We start from the raw sequence: 15,694 nt of genomic DNA, 5'->3' as shown, positions 1-15,694 counted from the left end.
ATGCACACTTTCTGTCATTTGATTGCTGGATTTAGATCAATGACAAAGCTGCATTTGTGCTATACGTATCACATTAATGCTTTTGTAGAACCTGAAGAATTGGCTTGTGAGACGCCAACAAAGAAAGACATGGCATTTTAGAAATACTTGACTATTTCACTTTGCCGGCGGTCTATTTTAAAATGCCACTTTGGCCGTTTTGGCTCATTCCCGAGTCATTATTGACAGTCATTGCCGGAACATAACAAAACATCTTTGTAAATTCAGCCATTTGGCAAGCAAAAGTGGGCGGTGCTGCAATAGTTCCCGACTTGTTATTTTCGGTTTGTTCTACAACAATTCATGTTCAAGCAAACACCTTTTCGTAAAGGAGGCAAAAGCGGATCATCCTGCTCATAATTGCTAAACCTTGCTTGCTCATCGAAAATGAACCGAGTTTCCATCTGGGTATTACTCATTTCTATCTTTCTCCTCTTCCATGTGTCAAATTCAGAAGATGAAGATGTGAAGCGATCACTGGTGGGATTCATGGACAAACTTGCACCTGGAAATGTAGAGAGAAATCTAAGTTGGGGTTGGAACATGACTTCAGACCCCTGCAAAGACAAATGGGTGGGTGTATCCTGTGATTTGCAGTTGCAATCCGTCAAGAAAGTAGTTCTCGATGAGCTAAATCTCACTGGAGTTCTAGATATTGATTCTGTCTGTAGGGCAACTTCCCTTTCCGTACTTAGCCTGAGCAAAAACGATATTGTTGGATTGATATCAGAAGAGATAGGGAATTGCAAAAGTTTGACACACCTGTATTTAAGTGGGAACCAATTATCCGGTGACCTTCCAGGGTCTCTGAAACAGTTGAGTGATTTGAAAAGGTTTGATATATCTGACAATAACTTTTCCGGAGTGGTTCCTGACTTCTCTCGAATTTCAGGCCTAATTACTTTCCTTGCTCAGAACAATCAGCTTAGTGGAGGGATACCAAATCTTGACTTCTCCAATTTGCTACAGTTCAATGTTTCTAACAACAACTTCAGTGGTCCAATTCCTGATGTCAAAGGGCGGTTCTCTGCTAACAGTTTTTCAGATAATCCTGGACTATGCGGAGAATTAGTCTCAAAGGCATGCCCACCGTCAGCACCAGCACCACCATCATCACAGAAATCTAAAGATTCATCGAGCAAGCAGTTTCTTATCTACTCTGGTTATGTAGTTCTTGGCCTTATTATTGTCCTATTAGTTGTCTTTAAATTAGTCAGCAAGAAGAAGCCAAAAGAAGAGAAAGTCAACGTTCCAGAAAAGGGTATGGAAGCAAACACTAGCAGCAACAAGACTAGTAGTACATCCAACGAATCCAATACCACTAAGCATAAGTCAGAGTATTCAATAAGTTCTGTTGAGTCTGGAAAGGCCGTGTCATCGCTTGTAGTTCTTACGAGTCCAAAAGCCCAAGGTCTAAGATTTGAGGACCTGCTTCGAGCTCCGGCTGAATTGCTTGGAAAGGGGAAACATGGAAGCCTTTACAAGGTAATGCTTGATAATGGGGCGACAACCTTGGCTGTGAAGAGGATAAAGGACTGGAGTGTTACGAGTCATGACTTCAAAAGGAGAATGCTGAGGCTGGACCAGGCGAGGCATCCGAATGTGATGCCATCGGTTGCATTTTATTGCTCGGAGCAAGAGAAGCTCTTGGTATATGAATATCAACCAAATGGCAGTCTTTTCAGGATCCTCCTGGGTAATTTCATTCTTACAAACTCCACCCTAGATGGTGATTTTGAACCTTAAAATTTTCCATGGAAAATGCAAAAGATATTTTAGGCAAAGAAAGTAGACACACTAGTTTATGCTCACTTACAAGAACAACCAGGACAAAACTTCACATCACACTAGGAAACCTGGCTTTTCTTCCCTAGGCACCTTGATATATTTCATAATAGAAATGGAACTTGAAACAGTTTGACCTGATTCTATTTAGGGGTCTGCTGCTCAGCTACCCCCATCCTCTAGCCTTCATCGCACTGGAAAAGAGAACTTAATAAAACTATGCTTCCTTGTTGATTCAGGATCCCAGAATGGCCAGGCATTCGACTGGGGAAGCAGATTAAATGTTGCAGTTAGTGTTGCTGAGGCTTTGGCATTTATGCATGAGGAGCTTCGTGAAGATGGAATTGCTCATGGTAACCTGAAATCCACAAACATACTGTTCAACGAGAATATGGATCCCTGTATCAGTGAATATGGGCTAATGGTGTTCGAGAGTGAAGACCAATCATTTCATTCTCAATCCAACAGCTCCAAAAACAACGATATGGACCGTGGCCGAAGCTATGGAATCTTTAAAGCTGACATTAATGGTTTTGGGGTGGTTCTTCTTGAACTTCTAACGGGGAAACCGGTGCAGAATAATGGGTTAGATTTGGCTCGATGGGTGCATTCAGTAGTGAAAGAGGAATGGACTGTTGAAGTCTTTGACACGGCCTTAATTTTGGAGGGTGCAAGTGAAGAAAGGATGCTGAATCTCTTACAGATAGCACTGAAGTGCATGAATCCCAATCCTTATGAAAGGCCAAGCATGAATCAGGTTGCTATAATGATCAACACACTAAAAGATGAAGAAGACAGATCCAGCTCCGAACCATGATCCTAGACCAATACCATACAATTGACAAATATATTTGCTCTGGAAAATTAATTTTCCTGTTGATCCATAAATCCAACTTCAGGTTTTTTCTGTAATTTATTAATCCCTTTTTGCTTGTCTAATTCTCCTTCAAAATTTATGATGGCATGAAAATTAACTTTTGTCAATATATTCTACAAATTTTCATTAAGAGAAGTGATCATTCTCAGCATTAATGCCAAGTTTTCTGTTATTGTCTCCAATGCCAAGCTCAAACTGACCTGCATATGCATTTTATGACCAAATTCTGTTTTGCCAAACTAGATTGAAGGGCTGTTCATGATGCATGAGGCTCCTGCTATCCTGGGTCTATGCCAAAATGGATTATGACTACAAAACTTGTTTGGATTGGATTATCTCCAAAGGAGACTCTAAAGGTTTCCATTTTGTAAGTGATTATAGAATTGTGTGTGAAACATCTATAATGTGCTCTAAGTTAAATGTAACAAGACAATTCACTAAGGAGTAGGGTTTGAAAAAGGGCAGTGGCTTAAGTAACGAAGCCATTCTTAGTTCAAATATATTAAATTATAAAATAATAATAATAATAATAATAATATAATAGGTTTAGCATTACCCCATTATTAACCCCAATGGTTAAATTTGTTTTAATTTGGTTTGATTCACATTTAAAGAAAATTAAATTAAATTAAAGTCACTTAAATATTTCAATTAATAAATCTGTTTATTTGTTGGATTATATCTACTTAAAATTTAAAATATCTATTTAAGATTTAGGAAGTCTAAATTTTTTAAAAATATTAAAATATTTATATTTTTAAATATATTTTAAATTAAAATTAAATAAAAAATATTTTTATTAATTAAATAATAATCCAAGCCAAACCAAATCTAAACTTAAAAAATTTTATTCAAATCTCGATCTAAATCAAAGAATGGATGAATAACTTCACTCATGAATCTAGTAAGAAATAAGCTCCAATGACTACAAAGTGAAGCATTATGTTTGTCTATCATTTTTCAAAGATTTGCTATTTAAATGTATAATTCTATTGTTACATAAATTTAAGTAAAAAATCAATTATGTTACTCGACCGACAACCTGGTGATTGAACTGTTAGCCAAATGACCTCACACCTTTTATAAATCTTTTGTCGCCAGATTTAATAACTACTAGTAAAATGTTCCTCGCTTTGCTACGGTAAGTATCAATATGTTTTATTTTTAAAAGTATAAATCAATAAAATTTTGTAATTAGTAAAATTTTAAAAAAAAGTATTTCAAATTAAAATTTTTTAAAAATATAATATTTATTTTAAATTCTTCTTTTTCGTTATCTTTCTCATTTTCTTTTATAAGTTTTTTTTTCTTTCATCTAAAAATTAAAAAAAAAAAATTTCTTTCATCTAAAAATTCAAAATTTTTTTTATCTTATGTTAAAGATATAAATTAATAGAACTAATATAAATATTAGATAACATTTTAGTTTTTACAAAAAAAAAAAGTTAAAAAAATATTTAAATTAAAATCTAAAAAAGAAAAAAAATTAAATTTATACAATAAATTAAAAACTATACAAAATATCTCAAATTATATTGGTTTAACTAATTAATATTTATTCTCAAAAGTCTAAAAACCTAAAGCCCATTTAACTATGTAATATAAAAAATATCCACACAACTCAAAAATATTCCAAATGCAGTTGTCAATTAGATAGACTAAGTAGACGAGGATCAGTTGCTTGTATTAAGGTAATACCAAATACAAGCAGTCTATAGTTCAAATATAAAATCAAAGTATTCTAACCGATATTCAAGACTAAGTGCCCTCTTAGCATGACGTCGAGCTAGTGGCCTGACTTTTATGAAAATATGTCTTTCACTATGATAGTCTATTTCAATATTTCTTGGTATAGTAACTTTTTTTTTTGTTTAAGTGGATCAATGGACTGTTTGACAATTCTACAAGGCTTTCTGATGTAGAAGATCCACAATACTGTGTATTGCAGAGCATACTATCTTGTATCCTTGCAAACTATGATATGAAAGACTAAATCTAATTTTAAACCTAGCAACTGAAGAAAGAGGAAGGAATCACCAAAAGAGAGAAAAGGTTTTAGAAGAACATATTTATATAGAAGGTTTTCAAAGCTTCCCCAAGAAGGAAACTTCTAACATTAAAAACTTGACGTCTCTAAGAAGGAGTTACAAACTTATATAAGAAGGAAAAGTAAATAAATAGTAATTAAATAATTACATTGAGACCATGACTTAACTAAAGCAACTTTAGTAAAGTGTCTTTAATAAAGTAAAGGTAAGATTCATTTTTCTTTATCAAAGTAGCTTTAATAAAGTATACTTGACTTGAAAATAACTTAAAGCATGACTTGAAATAAAGCATCATAATACATAAAGTTGACATAAAATTGATGTTGACGAAAGCAAAGCTTAAGTTGATGTGTCAGCACTAAACTTATCTTGTAGTTTTTGAAGCAATCCGTAAAGCATCTTAAAATCATCACTAATAATTATACACAAATTTGGATTGGAATAGGAAATTTCTGACTAGATCATCATCACTTGAAGAAATGCTGGGTATGTTGTGAAGAGAGTTTCAAATGTGAGTTATCTACACTTAGAGAGAAATCATAACCTAGATTTTCTAACCATTGGTCTAGGTTAAAATCTTTATACGAATCTTATGATTCTTGCCATATCAGGAGAAGTCCAATAAAGGTTCCAATCTATTGGTCCAATATGGTCAAGTTCAAATCTTATTCTTTTAAGAAGAGGTTATTTCCCTGTACCATCAAATCTTATTTTATAAATCTTTTTATTAATCTTAAGCTGATAATTTTATTTTCGAAGGGTAATTTTCTCAAGGAATATCATCTTGGAGTTCTAGCCAAATCTGACTTAAAATTTTATGGTTCATTTCATATATCTGTCCTTAAATTTTTATGTGTTCAGTAGGGTGGCCAAATAAAAAATCTAACAATGAATAACCTTATAAGCTATAAATTATCATGTAAGAAAAATACTGTAGTTCATTTGTCAAATAACTGTAAGATTTGTGAAAAAAATAATGTAAAGATCAGGAAAAACTTTAGTGTATCTCTCATAGATTTCTATCCATTAGATCCATATAGTAATGGGTTTGAACAATTGAAAATTTTTTTTGAAGTGTTAGTGACTAGGGTCCATTTAATTTCTTTTTGGATTAATAGTTGATTAGTGAAAAGTGTGGAGTAGTCTTTTGAGCTTTTTGAGTGAAAATTCTATAGCAATATAGTAAAGGTGACAGAGGTACCATAAGAAACAAATAATTTTTTTTGAATCGAAACGGGTTAAAGCATCTGAAATGATGAATGAAAGGATAATCTAAGTGTATTCCAAGGGATTGAATGAAAGTATCTCCAAATCTTCGAAGTGTCTTGATTGGTATTTGAACATAAGGTATTAGGTTTTTTGGTCAAGGGATTTGTTTGCAATCAATATAGACAATTTTGGAGGGAGTTGGTCATCTGAAAGGTTGAAAAATTCATTAGAAAAGTCAAATTCATCACCAGGGTAAGGTTTTATTAAAAGATGACTAAAGTGGCTTTTTGAAGACGAGGTTTGAGAGGAAAAATGTAAGGGATTCATCATTGCTATCACAAGAATGATCTCCAAAAAACTTGAAAGAAGTCTAAAAGAAGGTCTAGATAACATATTTGAGAGAATATTATCTTTTTTTTATATATATATGTGCTATGATAAAGGAGTATTTGGAAAACTATTAGGATAATATGAGTAACTGTGCATTTGACATATATTTTTTTATTGAAATTAAGCATTTGATCAAAAGCTAACATGTCTGGTTTCACGAGAAAATGGTATTCAATAAGATGAAATTCAAATATTTGGATTCTATATTTTACTGCTAAAATATCTTTTAATGTAGAGTGATAACGAATCTTTGAATCTATCGCTTTTATATTCACATATCTATCTGTTTCCATATTTTTCTTCTAGGAGAATCGAAAACCAATATTTGTTACTTGTGTTTGTCTGTAAAATTCTTTTTATCATTAGAGAGAATCTTTAAAGTTTGAAATGACTACAATTTTATCTTCATCATATTTACTGATTGTGTCTGCTTTTAGAACCACTTGAAAGGTTCTTTTTTTAACATCTATATGAAATGATGAGTTATCTGAGCAAGATTAGAAAGAAATTCACTCATGTAATTAACTATACCGAGGAATTATTGCACTTGTCTCTTAGAGAGATTTACATTAGAAAAATCTTTAAGTGTCTTAACAATATGAGATTGAGTAATGTAAAGTCCAGATTTTAAATGCATATTTAGAAAATCAATTTTTGAGGCACCAATGATCATTTTTTTCTCTGAAAGCATTATCTCATACTATTAGACGATTATTTAGAGCTTATCTAATAATTGTGCATATGATATGACATTTGAAGAGAAAAAAAAATATCATCAATGTAGATGAGTGCATGTTCAAAAGTCAAGACAAAAATCTTTGTCATCGCTTTCTAAAATAATAAAGGAGTGACTTTTAGACAAAAGGCATAACTGTCCACTAGAAATGGCTTTAAGGGATACAAAATGACATTTTGTATCTATTATATAAATGTATACCTAATTACCAAAATCCTATCTTGAGATCAAACTTTGAAAATACTTTAAATTGTGATAGGTTTGCAAACAATAGTCTTCTGTTGGGAAGAGAAAACTTATCATCTGCAAAAAAAAATTAAGAAGCTTGTAATTGATAATCAATCTTAATTTTTCTTGAACTTGTTATGATCTTTTGTTGACATAAAACGCTTCATATGTTAATGAAAAAGAAGTTGGTTTAATTAATCCTTGAGCTTGGAGCTGTGAACATTCTTCAATAACTAACTTCAAATGTTTTAGGTTCATGCCTGAATGACTAACTTTTATAGGATTAACATTTTCATCTTTCTTGAAAGGAAGGGTAATGAAAAATTTTGGGTTTTGCCAAAGTGGGTTTTGCATTTTTGTAAAAATTTTGAATGATTGTTTGCACATAAAATCTAAATAAACTTTTCTTGAATTTTTTGAACAAATTTGTTTGGACTGTCATTTTGAAGAGGTTTGGAAGGTTTTTTCAAGGCTGAAAATAACTTTTAAACTTGATACCTTTTTCATTGAGTCTTAAACCTTGTATACTGGTAATAACATCAAAACTAATAACTAGGTCTTTTTGTGGAAGTGAAAATCTTAAAATCTTTTAGGTTATTTAACAACCTGAAAATATCTAAAGAGTAACTGGGTTACTGATAAAGTCTATTGAGAAAACATTTTCATTAGTGGTCTTAAAAAAGTTTTTTTTAATTTTTTAAAAGGAATTTTGCTAAAACAATGAGATTGGCTATGGTTTTGGCAGCACATGTGTCAAAAAAGGTTATGACTATTATGGCAAGAGAGTATTTATGGATAAAGATCTATACTAGGGCTAAGAGTACTTTTAAAGGTTGAATGATTTAGATTTTTTGAAGTTTTTAGATTGTCATGTACTCAAAACATTGATCATTTTTTTAGTAGTCATCTATATCTGAGTCTGAGCTATCTTCATCATATTGTTTAATCATAAATAATAAGTGAAGAGATTGTTCATAATCAAAGGAGAAGCCTAATTCAAGGTCATTATCTAAGAGATTAATACCAGAGATATTAGCAATATCTTGTATCGTATTTATGAATTTCTATATGACTTTGGGCAGCTCTTTACAAAATGTCTTAGTTTACTACAAAGAAAAGTTTTTCTTTGGGTCTTTTTTTTTTTTTTCCAAACTTGAACTTTTGAAATCTTTTGGACTTTTTTTATAGCTCTGAAAAGTTTCTTATATCTAGAAAAGTAGGAGTTTTTGAGGGGTTTAATATTTTTAAAGTGTGTTTTTTTCTCATGACTATAAAGATATGAAGAGTTTTTGAAAGAACATTTGATTTGTAGTCTTGCTAAAGAGTAATAACATGGTTTATCCATATTTTTAGAGTTGTTCAGTAAATCTATGACGTATTTATGCTCTTTATAAATCTTATCAAGGGCTCTTATCATCATCTTATTGATATCACTAAAATTTATGGTTCTTAAATTAAAAGATCTTAGATTAAGTCTTTGTCTGTAGAAAGTCCTTTTGAAATAGAATTGAGAAAAGCTTGTTTCAGATTGACATCATCAAATCCACCAAGAATGTAAAAGTACTAAAAAAATATTAGTAGTGTTTGTCAAGATCTTTTGAATGAAGCAAATAGCATTTCAACTTCAAAAAATTATTCTCTTATCTTTTTCAATTCATGAGCTTCTTAGCCATAAAATATTGCTAAAAATTGAGATACAGCTTTTGTGATTGTTGAACAATAAAAAAACTGTAACTATCTATATTCACCAATATTGTCTTAAAGATTTTTAAGGGTTCTAATCAGTTTTGAGATAAATCTTATTAAAACTGTATTCATCGTAACGTTGGGATTAGAGTTTAATTCAACAGGTTCCTAAGTTAGGAATTTTTGGAATCTTAAAGGCCATTTGGAAGAAGGAATATCATCAATTGTGAACATAAAAACTTTGACATCGAAGAAAGAGCATGTGTCTAAGAAGGAGGTTGTTGTTGTTTAACATCTATTGCTTCAGGATTATGCACTTTTGGGTTATCTTTTGGAACTTTAACTATTGGTTCAGTCATAAACATTTATGAAAGTGTTTCATTTGAATCATCTGAGTTACCTAACTTATCATTTTTCATTTGTGAATATGTTTCATACTTTGTAGGAAAAATATCTTCAATGAAAAACTAAGAAAGGTTTTTTTGTGCCATCTGTTAGAGCAATTCTGGGAAAACATTTGAAGTGGAAGAAATCATGAGCTATGTTAGAGGTTTTAAAGCACAAGAGGTACTTTCAAGGGTGGGTTCTAGTATAAGGTTAGTACTTGTGTTAGGTTTTGGTTTTTGAGGTTAAAGAAATGGTTGTTCTGTAATTCTTTTAGGTTTTTGGTAAACTAAATATTTTTCTCTAAATTTGTGAATCTATTTTTCAATTGTGCCAAAAGAAGGTTATTTTGAAGAAGGAGTTTGAAATGGTTGTTCTGATATTAGTGTGGATAATTGTCTTGGTTGAGTGTATGAGAAAGGTGATATGGCTGGAGGTTTGTACTAAATTGGTATGAAAAAAGGTTTTAGAGGTGAAGGTGGGTTGTAAGGTTAATATTAAGGAGGAGCATAGGCTTGGTAAAGAGTATCATGCATTTCAGTGTAGATGGGAACAAAAATATTAGAGGTTGGAGGTTGTTGCAATTATTTTTTACAGAGTTAATTCTGAAGATTTGCAAGTTGAATTTTAAGGCTTTACATTTCTTTTTCTTTTTTTGCTAAAGTATAAGTGTAACCATTATTGGTTTTTACCATGTATTTGAGTTCATGATCTTGCTTGAATGTCAAGAATAATATTCTGAAGATTAATGAGACTTTGATCAAAATATTGGTTCACTTGATCTAGCTTATTTTCTATTTTGTATAGAAATGCATTTTATTGAATAAAGTTCTCTGTCTACCAGTTCAAAACTTTTTTTACTAGAAATACTTTTTTGGTTTTCATATTCATCTCTGTCAATAAGATTTGGGATTTTTAGGATGTGTTTTTTCTAGTCTCTGCAGAATTCTTGAAAATGAGGAAATTCTAAGTCATAGGATTGACTTGGTTGTATCATACACATTTAAGGTAAATGTTCTTTTGGTTTTGCGTTTTTAGGTATCTAGGGTTTACAGGTTTTCTGAAGGAAGTTTGGTTTCTTGTGTTTAGGATAGATGACATAATAGTTAAATTTTCCTGATGGTTCATAAAGAGATCAACTTCAGGGTCTCCTTTTTCATATCTTTATTTCAATTTTTGCTATGAAGACTTTCTTTTTAGCTTCTTTGAAAATCATCATCATCATCAATAAAGCTTTTGTAGCTATCTTTCTGACATCTTTTGCATCTGCAATCAATATCTCAATAGCAATGTTCTTTTAGAGATCTGTCAATATATACAGGCTTTCTATCAGACTTAAAGGCATAACTTCATATAGAATTCTAGTTCTATTCTACTCTTAAGATTGAGCAGGATAGGATAGCCAAAAAAGTCTTATTTTTCATGGATTTATCAAAAGCTAATAGTTCACAACCTTCAACCTCTAGATCTTCATTTAGTCTCATTTTCGTATAATTAGAAAGTCTTCTTCCACTAAGTTAGATTTCTTGTATGAAATTAATTATGTTTCAAAAAATAAAAAAGTCCAAGAGATAAATCTTCTCCTTCTAAATCCCTATTGTCGTAACGTCTAGATCCGGGGATCTATCGCTAGACATTGACTTTTAGGGAGTCGCCACCAATCTTTTTTATCTAGGTGCGATTGGCCACCTAAAGAATCTGTCCTTTCAGGGAACACCTAAGTTTAAGGGTCCCTAGAAGAATAGGTTCAGGTCTACAAATCAGAACAGGGTTCGGGTGTTCGGTTACGTGTGAGGAAGGTTATAGCACCCTCACAACGCCCATCAAAAGATGGTACCAGCTTAAATTTGTGTTATCCAAAGGCCTTAAAATTTTACCAAGTAATTAATTATTGAAAATTATTCTCAATTGACTCTAATATTTTTAGCAGAAAATTGAGAAAATTCTCTCACCTCAAGAGTATGCAAAAAAAACTACTGTTTCAATTGCAGAGGCTCCGTCGTCGGATTATTTAAAGAAAAAAAAAACAAAATCAAAATTAAGATAGAAAGGAAGGAAAGAATGAAATTTTTTGTAGGAAAAATTGATACTTTCAACTTTTCCCCAAAAATATTTTTTTTGAAATTTTGATTTTCAAGGAAAATTGATACTTTCAACTTTTCCTCAAAAACCCTTTTTTTTTTTTAAATTTCTTTCTAAGGAAAATTGATACTTTCAACTTTTCCCCAAAAATATTTTTTTTGAAATTTTGATTTTCAAGGAAAATTGATACTTTCAACTTTTCCCTAAAAATATTTTTTTTTTAAAATTTTGTATTTTTATTTAAAGAAAATAAAATAATAAAAAATAAATAAAAAGAATATTACATAAACCTAATCAAATAAATAAAAAATAAAATAAACAAATAAAAAAAAAAAAACCTGAAAGCGGCTCGGATCGCGGCTCGGCTCGGCTCGGCTCAAGGAAGAGAAACGGCTCGGGGGGAGCGGCTTGGCGGCTCGGCTCGGCTCGGCTCGGAGGGGGCTGGCACGCGCGGGTCAGAAAGCGGGTCGACGCCCGGGTCGGGTCGGGTTCGACAAAACGTGCGGATCCCCTGGTTAACTTAAAGCCCAAAACGACGTCGTTTTGGAAGGGTATAAAAGGCACCTTCCTCCATTTTTCGGCAGAACGCTCCTCCCCCTCTCTCTCTCTTCTTCCTTTTTCTCTCCCTTCTCTCTAGAAACTGAAGAACACCGGTGCCGGATTCTGGAAATTTTCGTCGGAATCTGGAAATTTCGCCTGAAATTGGCCGGAAGATCATCGGTTTTTGGGATTCTTCACCGGAAACTGGGCTTGCTGCCGGAAACTTCAATGTTCGCCGGAATTGTTGCCGGAAAATTCAAATTTCGCCGGAATTTTCGCCGGAATTTGGAAATTTCCCAAAAATTTCCAGAAAAATTTTTCGCCAAAAATCTCTAGAAAATTTTTTCTCACTCCCAGAACACTCCTAAACTTTTCCTAGCTTTCTATACGCCTCCTTTTCTCTCAAATCAGTAGCTTTGCTTACTGTTTTCTGTGTCTCTTGCATTTTGTTCCAGAGTCCCTTTTATAGGGATTGATCAGGAGTTCCTGATCAATCCCAATTCCTCATTGGACGGGAATTCAATCTTTGAATCCCACTGGACTCTTTTGATTGAATTCCCATTTCCAATGGGATTCTTCAGCCTTCAATCTCAGCCCTCCAAAATCAAAATCAAATAAAATAAAAAATTAGATAATTAGAGAAGATAAATCAGCAGATATTATAGGATAAATAATAATAAAAAATATATCAGATATATAATTAGATAAGTAAAAATACAAAAATGAATAAAATAAAAAAGATAAAAAAAATATATATATATACATAAATAATAAAATACACATAAATATTAACAAAAAATAAATAAATAAATATATACATATATTAATACATAATAATAATAAATAATACAATACATAAAATACAAAAGAAGAAGAAAAGAGAAAAAAAATACAAGATAAAATTGAATTGGGCTTACCCATTTAGGCCAGGCCCAATTGATCTGGGCCGGACCCAATTGGGTGTCTACAGCTGCCCCTCTTTGCACATTTTCTGTGAAACAGAAATTGCGCAAAGACGTAGACACCCAATCAAGACTCAACTCAACATTTTTTGGTTTTTTTATTTTTTTTTTGTTTTTTTGTTTTTTTTTTTTTTTTACCAAAGCTCCTCTAAACAGAGGCACCACGACTTTTGGAAAGTAAATTGCTCTTCTAAACAGAGGTACCACGACTTTGGAAAGTAAATTGCTCCTCTAAACAGAGGCAACGAACTTGGAAAAATAAATTGCTCCTCTAAACAGAGGCAACGAACTTTGAAAAGTAAATTGCTCCTCTAAACAGAGGTACCACGACTTTGGAAAAGTAAATTGCTCCTCTAAACAGAGGCACCACGACTTTGGAAAGTAAATTGCTCCTCTAAACAGAGGCAACGAACTTTGAAAAGTAAATTGCTCCTCTAAACAGAGGCAACGAACTTTGAAAAGTAAATTGCTCCTCTAAACAGAAGCAACGAACTTTGAAAAGTAAATTGCTCCTCTAAACAGAGGTACCACGACTTTGGAAAAGTAAATTGCTCCTCTAAACAGAGGCACCACGACTTTGGAAAGTAAATTGCTCCTCTAAACAGAGGCACCACGACTTTGAAAAGTAAATTGCTCCTCTAAACAGAGGCACCACGACTTTGGGAAAAGTAAATTGCTCCTCTAAACAGAGGCACCACGACTTTGGAAAAAGTAAATTGCTCCTCTAAACAGAGGCAACGAACTTGGAAAAAGTAAATACTCCTAGACAATCATGTCCGAAGGAGTTGAAAGTTGTGTTTGAAGGGATTTTAGGAGATTATGCCCAAAGGTCTTATAAATCAACCCTGATACCAAGAGACATCCTATTTCAAGGATTAGGAACTTACCTGACAAGTTTCTTCTCAAACTTGCAAAGTCTTTTCATACTTGTCTTTTTCATGTGGGATGTTGGAACACCCCTGCTTCTTGAATTTGTACACTATACTTTCCTGAAAGTAATGTATGCTATGCAATGTGCATGATTTTCAATGCATGCTATGCAAATGTTGGCCAATTAATTCCTGTTCAATGTATGGTACTCAAGTTTCTCAAGCTCTTTTTTTCTTTCTTGGGCGTCAAGCCCTTTGATTCCTTAAGGATCCAATTGCACTGCTCTTCTAGGATCGAACCAATGTAGCTCTCAGTTTGTCTTTTCCACTCACATTCTTCCTTGTTCAGTTTCTCAATACTTTGGAATAAGCTTCATCGATCGATCATCACTTGACCATCATTCAATGAATTTCTCAGCACTAACAAATTTCAAAACAAGTTTCATCCACCATCACTGGGTCATTACTCATAGGTGTCTCAGCATTAACTTTTCCAAAACAGATTTTGTCTTCATCATTCAATCACAACTTGCAAGTCATATTGACCAATTCATCCTCGTACTCATCACTTGATTGTATCACTGCCCCATTTCTTCATTTGATCACATCATATATCCTTCTAAATCATCTCCTCTAGGTTTCTACCATTTCTTCATTTTATCTCCACCATCATCTTAGATTTCTTTTCAAATGAATGCAAGACTCTTTTAAGCACATATTCATTAATTTATTATCATTTTAATTTTTGACAAATACAATGCAACCAAGTATTTTCTCAATTCATTCTAGGGGTGAAACAATAAGAGAAGGCAAGGTGAATTATGGTAAAGATAATCAATGAAGATCTGTTTTGGTACAAAGCAAATGGGAAAGGAAGTGAATTGGATACATGTCATTGGGATGGATGGTATGTCCAAATGATGAATATTCAGACAATTCTCAACATTAATCTAGGATTCTTTTTTAAAAACTCATTCCATTTACAGTTGAAGTCATCTTGAGCTTGACGAACTCTGCCCCAGTCTTTGAGGGATCTTCAGATGTCTTTGATCTTTCATTCATGTGAGCCATTTGACTTGGATCTTTTTTTTTTGGTACCAAAATCACCCTTTCAGGTTTTCAATTTGGATCTCTTTTTTTATTTTTTCATTTTCTCATTTTTTCTCCTTTTTTTTTCTTTTTTTTTTCTTTTCTCATTTTTCATCCAGTGTTGATATCTTTCATGTAGCATGATTCCATTGCTTCATCATGAGCATATCTTTGCTCAACATATGACCATTCAAGTTGGGTATTCACACTTGATCCAAATGGACTTTTCAAGGTTATAATGTAGGCCAAGGTGAAGGGTCATAAAAAAATGGATATAATAGGCTCAAAACATATATTAAAAAGGTTCAAGACCAAAGGATCATTTGATGCAGCTTGACATTTTGCCCCACATCATTTCACTGCTTCACACAAAGGATTCTCATTACTTTGCCCCAAGTCATGTGTGGTATTTTTTCTTTTTTTATTTTTTTTATTTTTTTTATTTTTGAGACCTTTTGTGAAAATTTTTTCAAAAATTACCCCCTAGTGTAGAGGGTGATCCTTGGTTGGGGTTTCTCCGAAAAAGAAATCATAATAGGCTCAAAGGGGTAGCAATAAATGGTTTTTCAAATGGTAAAAGAAAGATGGCCATTTTTCATCTCAATTGTGAATACCTTTCTTAAACATCATCTATTGAACAAAGCTTATGAACTTGTATAAAAGATTGCACATCTTCAAGACATATCTATTTCACCTTCAGTAACAGCTTACTTTTTGCTCAAATCATCTTCTCACATCGACGTGGATGAGTTCTCAAAATTAAATCCCAA

The 15,694-nt window shown here is 32.5% G+C and overlaps 1 protein-coding gene across 1 annotated transcript; it reads left to right on the top strand.

Annotated features, from left to right (window-relative positions):
• The first annotated feature begins 292 nt into the window (after nt 1-292).
• Nucleotides 293-2,782, top strand: LOC111290665 (putative inactive receptor kinase At2g26730). Its single transcript, XM_022882071.2, has 2 exons — nt 293-1,735; nt 2,064-2,782. Exons 1-2 carry the CDS (start codon nt 427-429, stop codon nt 2,639-2,641), a joined length of 1,887 nt encoding a protein of 628 aa, XP_022737806.2. The 5' UTR covers nt 293-426; the 3' UTR covers nt 2,642-2,782.
• Nucleotides 2,783-15,694: the final 12,912 nt, after the last annotated feature.

This window comes from Durio zibethinus, chromosome 11 (genome assembly GCF_047325235.1).
Source record: "Durio zibethinus cultivar Kanyao isolate XHJ-2024 chromosome 11, ASM4732523v1, whole genome shotgun sequence".
Classification (NCBI taxonomy): Eukaryota; Viridiplantae; Streptophyta; class Magnoliopsida; order Malvales; family Malvaceae; genus Durio; species Durio zibethinus.
Note: the sequence above shows the minus strand (reverse complement) of the source record. Positions and strands in the feature narration are given on the sequence as shown.